This window comes from Chanodichthys erythropterus, chromosome 10 (assembly GCF_024489055.1).
Source record: "Chanodichthys erythropterus isolate Z2021 chromosome 10, ASM2448905v1, whole genome shotgun sequence".
NCBI classification, from domain to species: domain Eukaryota; kingdom Metazoa; phylum Chordata; class Actinopteri; order Cypriniformes; family Xenocyprididae; genus Chanodichthys; species Chanodichthys erythropterus.
Window position 1 is genome coordinate 35,913,790 of NC_090230.1, and position 16,871 is coordinate 35,930,660.

At 33.9% G+C, this 16,871-nt stretch overlaps 2 protein-coding genes across 2 annotated transcripts; both read left to right on the plus strand.

Annotated features, from left to right (window-relative positions):
- The first annotated feature begins 342 nt into the window (after positions 1-342).
- dusp11 (dual specificity phosphatase 11 (RNA/RNP complex 1-interacting)) lies at positions 343-9,442 on the plus strand. The gene is made up of 11 exons (XM_067399078.1): positions 343-408; positions 738-805; positions 889-964; positions 1,043-1,174; positions 1,368-1,491; positions 1,895-1,955; positions 2,077-2,123; positions 2,196-2,271; positions 3,528-3,689; positions 7,118-7,270; positions 7,729-9,442. The coding sequence occupies exons 2-11, from the start codon at positions 741-743 to the stop codon at positions 7,991-7,993; spliced, it is 1,161 nt and encodes a 386-aa protein (XP_067255179.1). The 5' UTR covers positions 343-408; positions 738-740; the 3' UTR covers positions 7,994-9,442.
- A 371-nt stretch (positions 9,443-9,813) lies between these two features.
- stambpa (STAM binding protein a) lies at positions 9,814-15,980 on the plus strand. The gene is made up of 10 exons (XM_067399079.1): positions 9,814-9,949; positions 10,482-10,696; positions 11,790-11,865; positions 11,964-12,059; positions 12,154-12,517; positions 12,630-12,754; positions 13,914-14,051; positions 14,142-14,254; positions 14,336-14,435; positions 15,509-15,980. Exons 2-10 carry the CDS (start codon positions 10,494-10,496, stop codon positions 15,563-15,565), a joined length of 1,272 nt encoding a protein of 423 aa, XP_067255180.1. The 5' UTR covers positions 9,814-9,949; positions 10,482-10,493; the 3' UTR covers positions 15,566-15,980.
- The last annotated feature ends 891 nt before the right edge of the window (positions 15,981-16,871 follow it).

Sequence of the window (16,871 nt, forward strand, 5' to 3'; positions counted from 1 at the left end):
AAGTAGGTGAACTTAGCATGTTTTTCCTAAATATCTGCAAACATATCGGGGTATTTTTATTTTTATAAGTAAAAATCTTACATAGAGCCCCTTTAATGGTCAAGACAGATGTGCGAGGCAAAGGAAATAAAATAAAATAAATTAATTAATTAAAATAAATAAAATAATAACCGGTTCCTAAGACAACGGTAATTTTAAACAGTTAACGGTTGTTATTCAAAAATATCTGACTGGAGAATCAAGTGTTGTTTCGGATGTTTCTGTTGGCTCAGTTGTGGTTGGGTTGCAGTTCACCTCCCGGCCTGAGAGCGGCGACAGCTCCTGCAGTTCTCCAGCAGATGAATTACGTCATAAGAATTGGGCACGCGACTCTCTGTAACGTGGAAGTCTGAGAAGAGTATCACAGAGGTAATCGGCTACTTTTCAGTAAAATGATTTAATTCTTTATTGTGTTTAAGTATAAAATTTGTCCTGACGGAATACAGCGCTCGAACACAACACTTAGTAGTTTAAAAAGACTGTTTAGGCCTGAACATTAAATGAAGTTTCTTTTAGTAAGAGCTGAAAGTGAAACCTGTGTCTTGATTCTGATGTTTTTAAGTCTTGTATCTTACACATTTAATCTAACTAATTTATTAAAAGTTCAGGATTTAGTGTTCAGTAGAGGTATATGTTTTGCTTACTGTAAATAATATCATGTGTGGGATGTAATCAAACATATCTGTGTTTTGCAAAAGTGTATGGCATTATACAGCAGCTGCTGTGAAGACATGCCTTCAAATAAGAAAAATGGCGTCCCTGACAGGTTAGTTTTTAGTTTGACTTTTTTTTTTTTAACTGAAGTAAACCTTTTAAGGGTGTTTTTTACTAAAGCAATCTCCTCTTTAGATGGACAGACTATACTGCAGTGGGCAAACGGATCCCTGGATCACGCTTCATCGCCTTCAAAGTTCCTTTAAAACAGGTTTGAAGACATGAACAAATCCTTCTCCTTGAAATGATCATGTGAACTTGGGTTTAATTCCAGTGCTGCCTGTTGTAGTCTTTCAGGTATCATTTAAAACAATCAGAAGTATTTGGACCGTTTGATCTTGTGTGTATGTTGGAGAAGGAAGGACAAGAACTGGGTCTCATCATCGATCTGACCTTCACAACTCGTTACTATAAAGTAGAGGTAGGAATTAAAGTCAGTGTTTTTGATGATGAATAAATGGCTTATCATATTTTTTCCTCATTAAACATAAACATATCTCCTCCCTGCTGAAGAATCCAGCTTGACCAGATTGGAACAAAAACCAGTTTAGTTTTTTCATGGTGGAGGGAAGGTGCACTGATTGTCTGTAAATGTGTGATTGTGTTTGTGTCAGGATTTGCCAAACACACTTTACCACCTGAAGATCTTCACAGCAGGGCATGAAGTGCCAAACGATGCCACGATTCTCAGCTTCAAGAAGGCTGTTAGACATTTTCTGCATGAAAATGAAAACAACGGTATGCTACAGTTAATTAAATCAATGTGAAAACAAAAATGACCCTATTATATAATTAAAACTGTTATATTATATAAACTGTTTTTATTGTAGAATGTTTAAAAATAATTGATGCAAAGCTGAATTTTCAGCATCATTACTCCAGTCTTTCGTGTCACATGATCCTTCAGAAATCATTATAATGTGATGAATTGCTGCTCAAGAAACATTTCTTATTATTATCAATGTTGAAAACAGTTTTGCTGCTTAATATTTTTTATGGAAACCTTTTTTTCGCGATCCTTTGATGAATAGAACGTTCAAAAGAACAACATTTATTTGAAATAGAAATCTTTTGTAACATTATAAATGTCTTTACTGTCACTGGAGTCTGTTTAACAATAAAAATACTGGCATTTTTTTAGATAAGCTGATTGGTGTTCATTGCACACATGGTTTGAATCGCACCGGCTATCTTATTTGTCGGTAAGTGTCATATTCTTTATGAACGTTTGCAAATGTGCTGGCCATATTTGTGATCCATCAACTTTGTCTTTAGATGAGATAATGCATCCAGCCGTTGTCACTGTTAAATATTGTATCATAGATACCTAATCGATGTTGATGGGATGCAGCCCCAAAAAGCAATTAATTGTAAGTTTACTCACTCACACTTATGTATTTGCATGCTTTTTGGTATTATCTAAATGGTGTGATTCCTTGCAGTGTTCAATGCTTCAAGAGGACACTCGATTGAGAGGCAGAACTATCTAGATGACCTGAGGACAGGGCCCAAGAGAAGGTGAGCTCTTCTACACATGCATATGTACAGTACGCTCGCGTGACACAATAAATACTATATAGCAAATCTTGACTGTGTGATTGTTTGTCATTGCAAAATGTAAGCTATTATCGCACAGTTGTAAAGTTGGTTATATATCATGCATATGTACAGAACACTCACATAAAATGATATATACTACACATCATATCTCAATTGCTTGATTCATTGCAAAATGTAAACAAAATTATCGCACAGCTCTAATCTTCTAAATGCGACTGGAAGGCATGAAGAGATTATAAACATTAAAGGCACAATATGTAATTTTTCGCCACTAGAGGTCGCTTATTCAAAACAAAGGCGTAGCTTGATGACGCCTTGATTTCGCAGAATCATGGGAGGTGTTGTCTGCACGTATACAGCCAGTGGAAAAGGATCGGAATGGGACTCGGGCAGAAATCATGTTCATGGATGAGATTATTAACGCTACTGTAGTATGAAGCAGAGCAGAGTCGAGTGTTGTGGGAGCTGAATGAGGCCGCTGGAGTGATTTCTAATGAGAGACAAGCGCAAGCGCGACACATGACACGGCTCGACAGCAGCGGAACTTTTGTTTAGTGTGGGGTATGTGGGGTAACGCAGCGCTGTTTTATTATATTAGATACATTTGCATGTTGAAAGTTGTTATAATGCTACTATAATGCGTTCGCTCGGCGGCTGCTATGAGACACTTGTTGCACACTGCAGTAAACTAGATCGATATTAGTCATGGTAATACATGGTACTTGTAAATCAAATTATTCGTTTTCTGGCGATGAATGTATGTCAATGTATCCAAACAGTTGCTCACCTGTCTAATAAAACACATAATATATTAAAGTGTCTTTGGTGTTTCCATGGTTTCTACAAAATATAACCGGAAACTGAGGGTAATGCGGGTTTGATGTCATTGATAGGCGATGCACGGACACAGTCCATGTCGGTTAAAATTGCTTATTTCTCTAGATTTAAACATTCTTGGAAACATTTGGGATAATTTAAGTACACAAGTCAGCAAAATATATAACATTGTTCTAGTGTTTTTGGATATTTAAATCCAAAAATCTTACATATTGTGCCTTTAACATCATGATTTTATGTAAGGCCTGCTACAACATTCTGAACATCTATTCTGAAAAGGAATATACAAATACATTTGGACTTGATTTGATGCCATTAAAGCTCTTGTTCGGTGAAGTGTACTGTTGCTTTTAATTTTTTTTTTATCTCACACACAGTAACGTAGGAATGGAGGAACCAGACCAAGAACCCTCCCGGGGACTTGCAAATGAGACACAACATGAGGCTCCTCATCATCAAAGAGAACAGCATAACCATAATCCTCATTTCAATGGACAAGGACCTCACCAGTGGCACAGGGGGCCCCAGCATAAATTTCTGTAAGCTCCTACTGTGCTTTTTTTTTTAAGAAGGTTTGTGATTTATGTGAACATCTAAAGCCTTGTTCAGTCCAAATCCCTTTTCTTTTTCTTTTCTTTTTTTGCATGTCTCACTTGAATCTGAGTATGAACGGCAAAAAAATAAAAATCAGATTTTTACAAATCTGTTTCATTAGACGTAGTCCAGTGCCACAGCTACACATTTTCATATTGTAAGACTACATTGCAAACCCTGTCATGTTGTTGATGTTTGCCATAGAAAACATTGAAACCAATGCAGATATTTCAGAAAACAAAAAAGAGCCACGAGATTTTTAGGTTACGATATCATAGACTGTAAAAAAAAAAAATATATATATAAGGACCTCACCCGTAGATTTCTGAAGAACATTTTTGAAGTGAAAATGTGGCCGTTGCCATCTTGGCAGCGTGTCATTGCACGTCACTCCCGGATAACTGACAATGGGCAAAGAGACGTGGTTGGAACTGAGGTGCCTGGTTTCTGAAACCTCGGCTGCCTAGCATTACGTGATCATGTTATCAGGCTAAGGAGCTATCTATCTATAATATTAATAAAGATAACAAGTTTATTTCATTAGAAAGTTCTAAAGGTTTACAGTCAATCTAGGGTGTCTTTTTTTTTATTACATGAGCGCTCTTTTATCATACTGTTGCTTTTAATTTTATTTCATCTCACACACAGTACCAGTAATATTGTAATTTGTGTTTGGTGTGCAATTGACAACACGCAAAATCAAAACGGGACTCCATACCTTTATAATGAAATGGCGATCGTGAGATGAATTCAATCCGTCGCACTTGGGTAAAATCCATGAAATATTGATATATTGTCCATTGTTTGCATCGCATTTCTTCTAAATGATCTGCTGTCCATCATCGTTCAAAAATTATGCAATCTGAGTAGCATTTATGTTGTAAAACCGTATACGATTGTATACAGTAGACTCTCACAAAATAATAAGCCCATGTCCAAAGTATAATTTTTCAAAATAGTGCAGCATTTTTAGCTATAATATCCACAGCAGTGCTGCTGTTTCTTGAGAGGCATATTCTCCAGCCATTGCCATTGTAGTAAATCTGGTGGACAAAACTTTTAGCCAATGCCAAGACGATCCAACAACATGTTCTGTTCATCTTCTGCATGTGTGCACAGGTACACAGACGTACATCTCGACCATAAGCACAGTAAGCCATATTATTTGATAATTGTATGAAATAATCCCTAAAAAAGCACAAACATGGCAGAGATGCCAGGTTCAGCGGCTGGAATTAGCTGAGGTGACGGCTCGCAGACAGCAGCCCAATTCACCTGTCACTCAAGTGGCCACGCCCTTAATTATGTTGTCATGAAGGGCAAAATTAACTATATACAGGGAGTGCAGAATTATTAGGCAAGTTGATTTTCTGATCATATTTTTTTTCCAAGCACATTTTACCAATTCCAATCCACATCAATCTTAATAACTACTATTAATATTGTTTTTAATCATTTATAAATGATATATAATTGTTCATGAAGGCTGGAAATGAAAAATGCCCTATATTCAGGTGTGCAGAATAATTAGGCAGGTTTTCTTTTACAGATAAAATGAGCCAAAAAAGAGATTTAACTCAGACATAAAAGTCAAAAATTATTAAATACTCATGAGAAGGACTCAATACTAATGTAATACTAGAAATTGCAAAGTTAAAGCATGACCATTGGACAGTGAAATGCTCATTGGGTCAGCGGGGTCATACAAAAACAGCTGGAGAAGAAAAGAGACGTTAACTGCAAAATAATTAAGAATTAAGGTGAAGAATTAAGTGTGAAACCATCAGGAACCCTTTAGTCTCCAGCGCCACCATTTCCCAGTACTGAAACCTACCTGGAGTCTTCAGAAGTGTGAGGTGTCAGGATCTCAGAGACTTAGGTTAGGTGAAGAATCCTAAAAAATGACCCTCTCTTAATAAGAATCACAAGCTGAAGTGTTATAAAGTACATGAAGACTGGGTTTTTATAGGCCTTATAGACAGACAGCTAGAGAGTGACTCCTGAAGGACCAGCACCACATCCTCTTGTACCACTTTGTGAAGAATTTATCTTCCAGAATCTGGCAGTAAGTTTTGGAAGATCATTTAGTCCATCTCTGCAAGATGGACATTTCAGGATAAGAGATGGACTAAAAGTGAACTCCCGCACCTTACTGCCAGATTCTGGAAGATAAATTCTTCAAACAGTGGTACAAGAGGATGTGGTGCTGGTCCTTCAGGAGTCACTCTCAAGCTGTCTGTCTATAAGGCCTATAAAAACCCAGTCTTCATGTACTTTATAACACTTCAGCTTGTGATTCTTATTAAGAGCAGGTCGCTTTTTAGGATTCTTCACCTAACCTAAGTCTCTGAGATCCTGACACCTCACACTTCTGAAGACTCCAGGTAGGTTTCAGTACTGGGAAATGGTGGCGCTGGAGACTAAAGGGTTCCTGATGGTTTCACACTTAATTCTTCACTTTAATTCTTAATTATTTTGCAGTTAACGTCTCTTTTCTTCTCCAGCTGTTTTTGTATGACCCCGCTGACCCAATGAGCATTTCACTGTCCAATGGTCATGCTTTAACTTTGCAATTTCTAGTATTACATTAGTATTGCGTCCTTCTCATGAGTATTTAATAATTTTTGACTTTTCAGTCTGAGTTAAATCTCTTTTTTGGTTCATTTTATCTGTAAAAGAAAACCTGCCTAATAATTCTGCACACCTGAATATAGGGCATTCTTCATTTCCAGCCTTCATGAACAATTATATATCACTTATAAATGATTAAAAACAATATTAATAGTAGTTAAGATTGATGTGGATTGGAATTGGTAAAATGTGCTTGGAAAAAAAATATGATCAGAAAATCAACTTGCCTAATAATTCTGCACTCCCTGTAGACCAAAACCACAGTTTGTACCAGGCTGTAAACATGTTTTTTCTGCTGTAAATTTAGGCATTCTAACACATCAATGAGATTCTGCTCTCGTTTGGAGCCTGTCCCTAGCGGCCAGTCGATGAATTGCAGTTTAATTCACTTCTGCATTGGCTTCAAGAGAAACTGGGGGAGGTAGCCGCTTGTATGATACACAGTCAATCATTTAGATCAGATTACAATCGGATTTGGACTGACAGTGTGAACAGCGTGATATTCCCCCCCCAAAATCAGTGCAGCCAAATTCATTGGGAAAGGTAAGGATGTAGGGTAGCATTAATGAGGCATGAAGATATTACGATATAATAGACATTAACATCATGATTGTATGTAAGGCCTGCTTTATAACAACATCTGTTACGAATCGGACTATACAAATACATTTGACTTGATTTGATTACATGAGAGCTCTTTTATCATACTGTTGCTTTTAATTTTATTTTATCTCACACACAGTAACGAGGGAATGGAGGAACCAGATCAAGAACCCTCCCAGGGACTTGCAAACTTCCAAACTCCTCGTCATCGAAGAGAACAGCATAACCATGATCCTCGTTTCAATGGACAAAGACCTCATCAATGGCACAGGGAACCTCAGCATAAATTTTTGTAAGCTTCTTCTGTGCTTTTTTAAGACTTTGAAGAAGGTTTGTGATTTGTGTGAACATCTAAAGCTTTGTTCAGACTGTCAGTCCAAATCCTATTTTTGTTGGAACAGCAAAAAAAGTTTGCCACAGCTACTACACAGCTACTGCAAACCCTGTCATGTTGTTGACGTCATTGCCATAGAAAACATTGAAACCAATACAGATATTTCAGAAAACAAAAGAGGGCAATCATTGTGATTCATCGTACAGCCCTATGTTGTAGCGTTGTGTAGGCATCAGACTGTGATTTGACATGACTAATGAAGTCTTTAGAATAGGATTCGCACTGAACTGGTTTTGGGGGAAAAGAAATCACGCTTCTGAACAAGGCTTTAATCGTCATCAACATTGTCTTATTGTGCATGATTCAGCAGGTTTGATGAACGCTGTTCCTTACTCATTCTCACAATTTCTCCTCAGCCCTTCTCGACAGACGAACAACATGACATGGTCCAGACCCCCTCAGCCACAGTCCTATCGTCCGCCTCTGTTTCCTCATCCACCCCAGAGACCAACGAGTGCCAGAGGATTCTACTTCAGTCCTTCAACCCCATATACGCCTCCACTTCATGAGCCACGCCACAACCCACATGCCTCTCCAGAGGGATCAACGAGACCTCCCGGGCCTCACCGAAAACCGCGAAATAAACATTGGAAAGCACAGAGAGATAGGACTCCTCGCTGAAACGGAGGAGACTTCATCTGGTCAACCTAATCTGCTGGACTGTGCTGTCACTAAACGCAATCTGCGAGTCCTCTTGTTAAATCGTTCTCTCTGTGAAGGATCTGTGCTTATTTGGAGTAAATGAATGTGGTCTCTTGAGCTAGCTAACAATACTATAAGTTTTGAGATTATCAGGTCATTTTATTTAGCAAATCTGTTAAATAAATTGATTTAACAATCTTTAACTGCTCCATATCTGAAATGCCTTTCCACACACCCCTGTTTTCACTTGTATTTATACTCTCAGAAGTAAACCTTTTGTTTTTAGCGTGAAATGGGCTGGTTTTTTACTTTTTAATTGTTTGATTGTGTGCTTGGCGTTTGACTCCTTTGGCTACGATTGGACATCGGCACCATTTCTTATAGTTTTAAATGAAGTGACATATTAAACACCATTGCAAGTGCAATTACAGTTGTTTTATGATCTCCTTATATTTTGCATATTTTATAAAGTTTTTTTATCAGTTAAAATATTCTAGCTGATATATGGTCCATTATTTTGGCTACAGGTGTACTGGTCACATGATCCCTTTTTGAGGTCAAATTAATAAAAGGTTTATCTGTTCAATCACTTGTAATTATATAACTTTTTTTGTGGTTTTGGAAAAATGAGATAAGTAGCAGATATTTGGTCCTCACTGTGAAGGGGAAAATTATATATAAATAAATATATATAATATATACACAAACTGCTGTTTTATTGTATTTTACAAGGGGAGACACTACAGGCAAAAACTGTTTTTTCATGTACCTGACAATTTTGAGATTTTGCACTTTTTGGCTTTTCATAAAGTGTATTTCTGGACTGGCAGAAAGAAAAGATCCAAAATACACTTTTAAGTGTATATTTTATAGCACATGTATTTGCATCTGTAGATTTCAGTTACAGTAAATATCTGTAAAGGCTGTTTTCTCAAAATGAGTTTTTTCTCTTGCTCTGAGTCAGAAATCTCCACTTCAGTAGAACTTACATACATACATTTTATTCCTTTTTTTTTTTGTTGTTTTTGTTTTTTTGGCTGTTGTATTTTCTGATTTATGGAGTTATAATAGATATCCAATATTCCCTCTGTAAAAACCTTTAAATGTAATATGTCAAAAAAATTAAACAAGAATTTTGAACTTGACTTCATCCAATATTCTAATTAATGCAAATTATCACATATTTAGCCTCATTTACATATTTAAACATAACATTTCAGAAATGTTTGCAATTCTTAATGTAATCAATCAGCTGGGGAAGTATGGTGATATCTATTAGTTCATTTTTTTACCCTATTCACCTGGTGTGTCTCTCTTAAAACTTAATTTATAGAATGATTTACTGACATAAAAAGTGGTATATAATTGGTATATTGGTAAAAAAAAAAATTCTCAAAAGATTATTATTATTGCTGCATTCTATCATGCATCCAATACCAAATAAAAGTTGATAGTGTCATTGGAAACAATACATTTATTTTTTATTATTATTTAAAGATCTAAAGAATTGTATTTTTATTATGATACACAATTAAGCTCTCACAATAAAAAGATTAACAATAGTACATTTAATGCATTGTTTGATTTCAAAAATTAAACAATTATGCCTTTAGGTATCATTAAGTATAATTAAAAGTAACGGTACATAAATTAGAATTTTTCTTTCTTTCTCTTTTTTCATTACAGAAAGTACAATCATCATAGTGATAGAAGCCAGGAGCTCTAAAAATATTGTGGAAGTCTTTCGCGATTGGTCAGTGTGAAGCATTACTTCACCATCAGCTGACTGAAGTGGGCGGGGTCTTTCCATACGATGCAGGAAGTGTTATGATACACACCAAGCTTTGTATTCCACGATGTCTAAATATGACGAATATATTTGAGATAATTACATCAAAGCGTCTTTGAGAGCGTCAAGGAGTGCGGTGAAATCAGGTAGGAGAGTTATTTTACATCCACGCGAGACTAATCTTGCTCTCATTGTTTTGAGCTGGTTGGCCTGTCATATGGGTGCCACCACACTCATTTAAGTCAAAGTTAAAGTTTAAAGTCGTATTTCATGAAGTCTCGCAGCTTATTTTCATATAATGCAAATGAATGTACAGCTGTATGTATATATATTTACATATAGAGGCCCCAAAATGTATTTAGACATGTATTTACCAACACCTAAAATGTATAAAAATATTAATAAAAAATCAAAACAAATGACATTTTATGTTAAAACAACAACACCTGTACCAGTTCTGAGAAAAGACCCTAAAGAACACTTAATTTCATATTTTGATATCCAATGCAATGACCTTCAGACATTATAAAGTGTCCAAATACTTTTTGAAACCTCTGTCTTAGAGTTTAAACTGCCTTAGAGTAAAACCATTAACCTTTCAATACAAATAACTCCTCCCAAAGAAAGGAGCTTTATAAACTCAGTGCAGTGTGTTGAGAGTGTGTTATTGATCTGCAGGCAGGAGACAGCATGTCTGAGCACAGTGACTGCAGTCTGTCGTCTGAGGAGAGGGTCCGTGCGCTCACCAAGATGGGCAGCTCTGTGGACGTGAGTGAGGACGTGCCGCCCCGCCGATACTTCCGCTCAGGGATGGAAATCATCCGAATGGCCAACATCTATGCAGACGAGGGGAATGTCGAGCATGCTTTTATTCTTTACAATAAGTACATCACGTAAGTGCAGCATGAACAGGCTGAATGTGCCTGGCAGTTTGTTTATTGATTGCACATATCAGATTCATACTGTTCTCCTAATGAACAAAAGGAGGAAAAAAGGTGCACAAAATAGGACCTGAAACTCTTAAATTCAATTTTTAAACTAATGGTAAGTAAAAAGAGGTGCTTAACCATCATAAAATATTGATTGTTAACCCCAGGAGGTCAAAGTATATTTTATATGAGCTGACTTTTAATTTTTATTTTGAATTTGGTTTTATTTTTCTATTTACTTTATTTGAGATTTGCAGTTTTTGCAACCATTTTCTAAATATAGAATGTCTAAATACAGTTTAAATCCCTGACTTGAGTGATTTTGTTATTTACTACAAATAAATGTCTTCATATACTACAAATAAATATTCAATAAACATCAAAATTAAATAGATTAAAAATAATATTAATAAAATAATAATTATTATATATAAAAAATTATATAATATATATATATATATATATATAAAATATTATTAAAAAATATTTAAATTATATTTTGAAGATATACAATAATGTTCATGCTTTTTACATCCCTTTAAGATGTTTACAAAATTAAATAGATTAAAAATAATATTAATATAAATAATAATTATTATATATTAAAAATTATTTTATATATATATATATATATATATATATATATATATAAAAAATAATTTTTAATATATAATAATTATTTTTAAAAAAAGTTTAAAAAAAATAATTATTTAAAAAATATTTTGAAGATTTTTTTACATCCCTTTAAGATGTTTACTGAAAAGCCTGAAATATAAAAAGACAATTTTCTTGAGAAGAGAGGAACAAAATTTAGGATATCATCTAAATACAGTTTAAAATCCTGATTTGAGGGATTTTGTTATTTATTAGAAATACATTTCTTCATATACTATAAATAAATTGATAAACATCAAAATTAAATAGATTAAAAATAATATTAATAAAAACAATGAATATTATATATTATAATATACTACATATAAATAATAAAATATGTTTTTAAATAATAAAACAATATATTTTAAAAAGAACGTTTATACATTTTACTTCCTTTTAGGTTGTTTATTGAAAAACTTCCTAGACATCGGGAATATAAAACAGCCAACATTCCTGAGAAGAAAGAAACGATGAGGGTAAGATTTGATTCTCCTCTTTCTGGGGAAAGTTTTTTAAAATTTTCATGTGAGAGAATTTCCCAAGCTAACTAACATCCCTTATTTTCCTTCCACAGAAATTAAAGGAAATCGCCTTCCCAAAAGCTGAGGAACTGAAAAAGTTGCTTCTCAAGCAGTACGAAAAGGAACATGCTGAATATCTTGTCCGAAAGGTGGGATCATTACAGTTACAGTAACACTTAGGGGCAGATTACACCTACAAACTAATTCAAATGTGTGTATTGACGAGTGTGTGAACCCTGGCAGAGAGCAGAGGATGAGGCCCAGGCTCGGGAAGCGGCCAAGCAGCGGGAGCTGGAGGCCGAGCGACAGAGACTGGCCGAGCTGCAGGAGCGTCAGCGCGAGCAGCAGCAGCTCAGCGCCTTTGAGGAGATGATCCGCAGACAGGAGCTGGAGAAGGAGCGCCAGCGCATCGTGCAGGAGTTCAGCGTCCCGGCGACACCTGCCTCTCCCCGAGACATCCTGGTGCCTGACGTACAAGGACCTCCACAGGCCTCATTTTCACCACTGACGCCCCCTTGGGGAACCCCAAACCACGTCTCTCCAACTCCAGGCCTCCCAGCGTTTGACCGCTCGCTGAAGCCTAGTGCTCCAGTCAGTGCAGGACACAGTGAGAGCACTTCCTTATTCATCACTGATTGTTTGACACAGACTTGCGTGGCATTGCTATTACTTTATTGTCCTGTCATTATGTTGAGATTATATGGTGTGTGTTGTTTTAGGTGCGTTGATAAACGGCTTGCGGCAGCTTTCTGTCCCCGCCGAGCTGTGCCAAAGGTTTTTAAAACTAGCAGATGCCAACACAGCACGGGCGGTGGAGACCTGTGGGATTCTCTGTGGAAAGCTGGTACGTGCAAAACATTTTCAGACACAAACACAGACAAAATAATGATATATATACATATATTAGCTATCATGAGAAGCATGCCTGGCTTATATTTCACCCCAAAACTAAAGAAAATGTTTTTATCTTGAATAAGGAAAATAAATGTCATTATGATATATATATATATATATATATATATATATATATATATATATATATATATATATATATATATATATATATATATATATAATATATCATAATATATATCACACACACAGTATAAGCAGATTTTACCCCAAATTCTCCTTTTTTTTAATGCCTCTGGATGTTTTATGTTTTAATCAGGATATTCTTTACATTAGTTAACATGAACTAAGAATGAACAATACTTTTACATCATTTATTAATGTTAGTTAATGTTAATCTCAACATTTACTACTACATTTTTAGTTTTATCTGTTAACATTATTTTAGTTTATGCACTGTGAACTAAGATGAACATGAATATTTTTATTAACTAACATTAAGAAATGTTAAAAATGCTGTAAAAAAATTGTTAGTTTGTTAGTTAAAGCATTAACTAATGTTAACAAATGATTGTTGTTACCTTTTTAATAGATTAAAACATTGCTATAACACAATAATTTTTAATTAACAACATAAATTAGAGATAATACTGCCACAATGTTTTAATAATTTATTATCATTTAAATAATATACTTTAAAATTATTATTATTATTATTATATTTAATATTATATTATTATATTTTAAGGTAGTATTTGTCTTTAATTTATCACTTAATTTAAATAATTATATATATTTAATAAAAAAAAATATATATATTAAGTTTGAAAACAGTTTTGCTGCTAAAAAACATTTTTTTTTTCAGGATTCTTTCATAAATAGAAATTTCAAAAGAACAGCATTTATTTGCAATATAAATATTTTGTAACATTACAAATATCTTTACTGTCACTCAATTTAATGCATTCTTGCTGAATAAAATTAAATTCTTTAAAAAAAAAAAATTCTTACTGACAGCAAACTTTTAAACGGTGGTGTACATAAATCTCACTTAATATTTCTTGAATATAATTTAATAAACTTAATAAACATACCTGAAGAAATCTGTTGTATTATGAATAAAGCACAAAACAGTTTGCTTGTGTTGGCAGATGAAGAACGCCTTCACGGTGACACACGTGATCGTGCCCAAGCAGTGTGGAGGACCTGATTACTGTGACACAGAGAACGAGGAGGAACTGTTCCTGATCCAGGATCAGAATGATCTCATCACACTGGGCTGGATTCATGTAAGGTGTTTTCTGTACAGAAAACATGACTTATAATAAGACAATTATGTAGCTTGTCAATAATCAATCTCTCTTTTTCTTTTCTGTAAGACCCATCCGACCCAGACGGCCTTTTTATCCAGTGTGGACATGCACACACATTGCTCTTATCAAATGATGCTTCCAGAGTCTATAGCCATTGTGTGCTCACCTAAATTTAACGAGTATGTATGTTGTACTAATAAGTTTGTGAGCTAGTTAGCAGATAAAATGGAACAATAACAGTCTGATAACGTATGCTCCAGGACGGGCTACTTTCGTCTGACAGACTGTGGGATGGATGAGATCTCTTCCTGCAAACAAAGAGGATTTCACCCGCATCCAAAGGAGCCGCCCCTGTTCTCCGTGAGTGATGCCTTATTAGTGATTTAACCCCAAACTCTGGTCTGGGGATTGCTAGGGGAAACGTCTAAAGAAAAACAATGTAAAAATAAATAAATAATAAATAATAAGATTAAACTAAATAAATAATAAGATAAAAAAAAAAAACAAAGATTCAAATAAATAAATTGTTTAAAAAATTATTTAAAAAAATTAAATAAAACATCTAAATAAATAATACAGCAATAATATAGTGAGTAGAAAAAAAACAATAATGTAACATAATACAAACCAAAATATTTTTCAAATACTGTTTTATGGATATTTATAATATTAATTTTCTCTGTAAAAATTTGGTCTTAATATAAGAAAATATATAGCTGCCTTTTAAATTTTAGGATGGAGGGTCATCACACCAGTTATTGTTAGCTAAAACTATTAAAAACATTTCTGTTAATTGAAATAAAGCTGAAATAAAATACAATATAAATATTAGTTGAATAAATTAGAAATGTTGCCTTGGAAATAAACTGAAATAAGGTTAAGTTGAAGCACTAAAATGATTACATGAAATTTAAAAAAACTAACTAAAATTAAAACTGAAATAAATGTATTAATTAATGAATAATAATAATAATAATGAATCTTATTTTAATATTTTAGAAATTAAAAAAAAATTAAAAATGACTAAAACGAAATTACTCAAAATTAAACTAAAATTAATAAGAAAATAAAAATAAAGCTATTTCAAAATATGAATAAAACTAAACTAGCACTGCCTTGCACATACATCAATGTGAGAAGAGCAACCTAAAATTATTTAAAGTATAATTGGATTTTTTTAGTCCCATTTGATTACATGGAGAGGGCGGGGTTTATGACCTATACTGCAGCCAGCCACCAGGGGGCGATCAAAATGTTTTGGCTTCACTTTTCAGGACCTATGTGGTATATTTGGGTCCATGCCATCTAAAAGATTGGAAACTCCTGATTTTAACAAACTACTAAATGTTTAACTTCACCACTTAATTCAATTTGAATGATGTACTGTGTCCTTGCACCATATAGAAGGTTTTGTGTCTGTGTCTTGTGTTCAGGCTAGTCAACACGTCACCATCACAGACGGAAGTGTGACCGTGCTGGATTTGCGGTGATGTCATTGCTGCTGCTTCGAAATATGTGCCTTTGCTCTTGACCTCACAGCGACAGACCAAGGAGCTTCTAATGGGTCAAAAAAGTCAGCGCCGATCATTGCTACACTTGACCTCTATTATCGTGTCTGAGCAGTCTGTATTTATTGGGTTAATTCTGAAAAATAATATCCAAATGTGACCAATAAAAGCTTACATTTGAGGTGTGTCATTTGTAGAACCAGCAGCATCAAACGAATTTGCATAAATAAAGGTAAGATCTCAAGAAAGCATAACAGAAAAATAGAAATGCATGGCTTCTGTGAGCTTCCATTTATTTAAAAACAAATAATTCTGTTTGATGTTGTAGAAATTAAACACTTCACCTAAAAGCAAACATTATGGTTTCACTGCAAAAAAGATTTTCCAGTACAAATATCTAAACATTAATTAATCTATAATCTAATTAAATTAGGTGTTTTCTAAAACATTTATCAAAGTTAATTGAGTTTATGCTATATATATATATATATATATATATATATATATATATATATATATAATATATATAATATATATATATATATTATATATATGCATATATAGCATAAACTCAATTAACTTTGATATATATATATATATATATGCATATATATATATGTGTGTGTGTATATATATATATATATATATATATATATATATTATATATATTAATATATAGCATAAACTCAATTAACTTTGATATATATATATATGTATATGTGTGTGTTTGTCTTATTCCACTGATATATTTTTCTTGTTTTAAGCATAAACTCACTTAATTTTGATACATTTTTCAGAAAACAACACTTAATATCTTTAATTATTTTCCTTCACAAATAAATGTATATTGATTTATGAATTAATGTATATTTGTAGAGGAAAACCAGACAAAAATACCAAGTAATAAAATCATTTTTTGCAGTGATGTCCATTTTGTAGCTTTTTAAAAGACTAAAGGCTTATTGATATGGCTCATGTGCAGGATCACTTATGCCATTCACTTAATAGTGTACTACTGTTATATTTGATTTAAATATGCCGTTGTTTTAGCTCTGCCTCTGGTCATACTGGAAACGTTTCAGATCTTGATTAAAAGATCCTCATATGCTATCGCAACCAGTTTCAGGCACACTGACTTCTGTATTTACCTTAACACGTGACAGTGAATCAGCTGATTCTTGAAGTCTGACTGTGATTTTGACTTATGCTACTTTAATGTTTCAGACTGTTAACATGATGGCAGATGATCATAGGGAGCAAAAGCATATTCGTTTTCATGTTCTTTCAG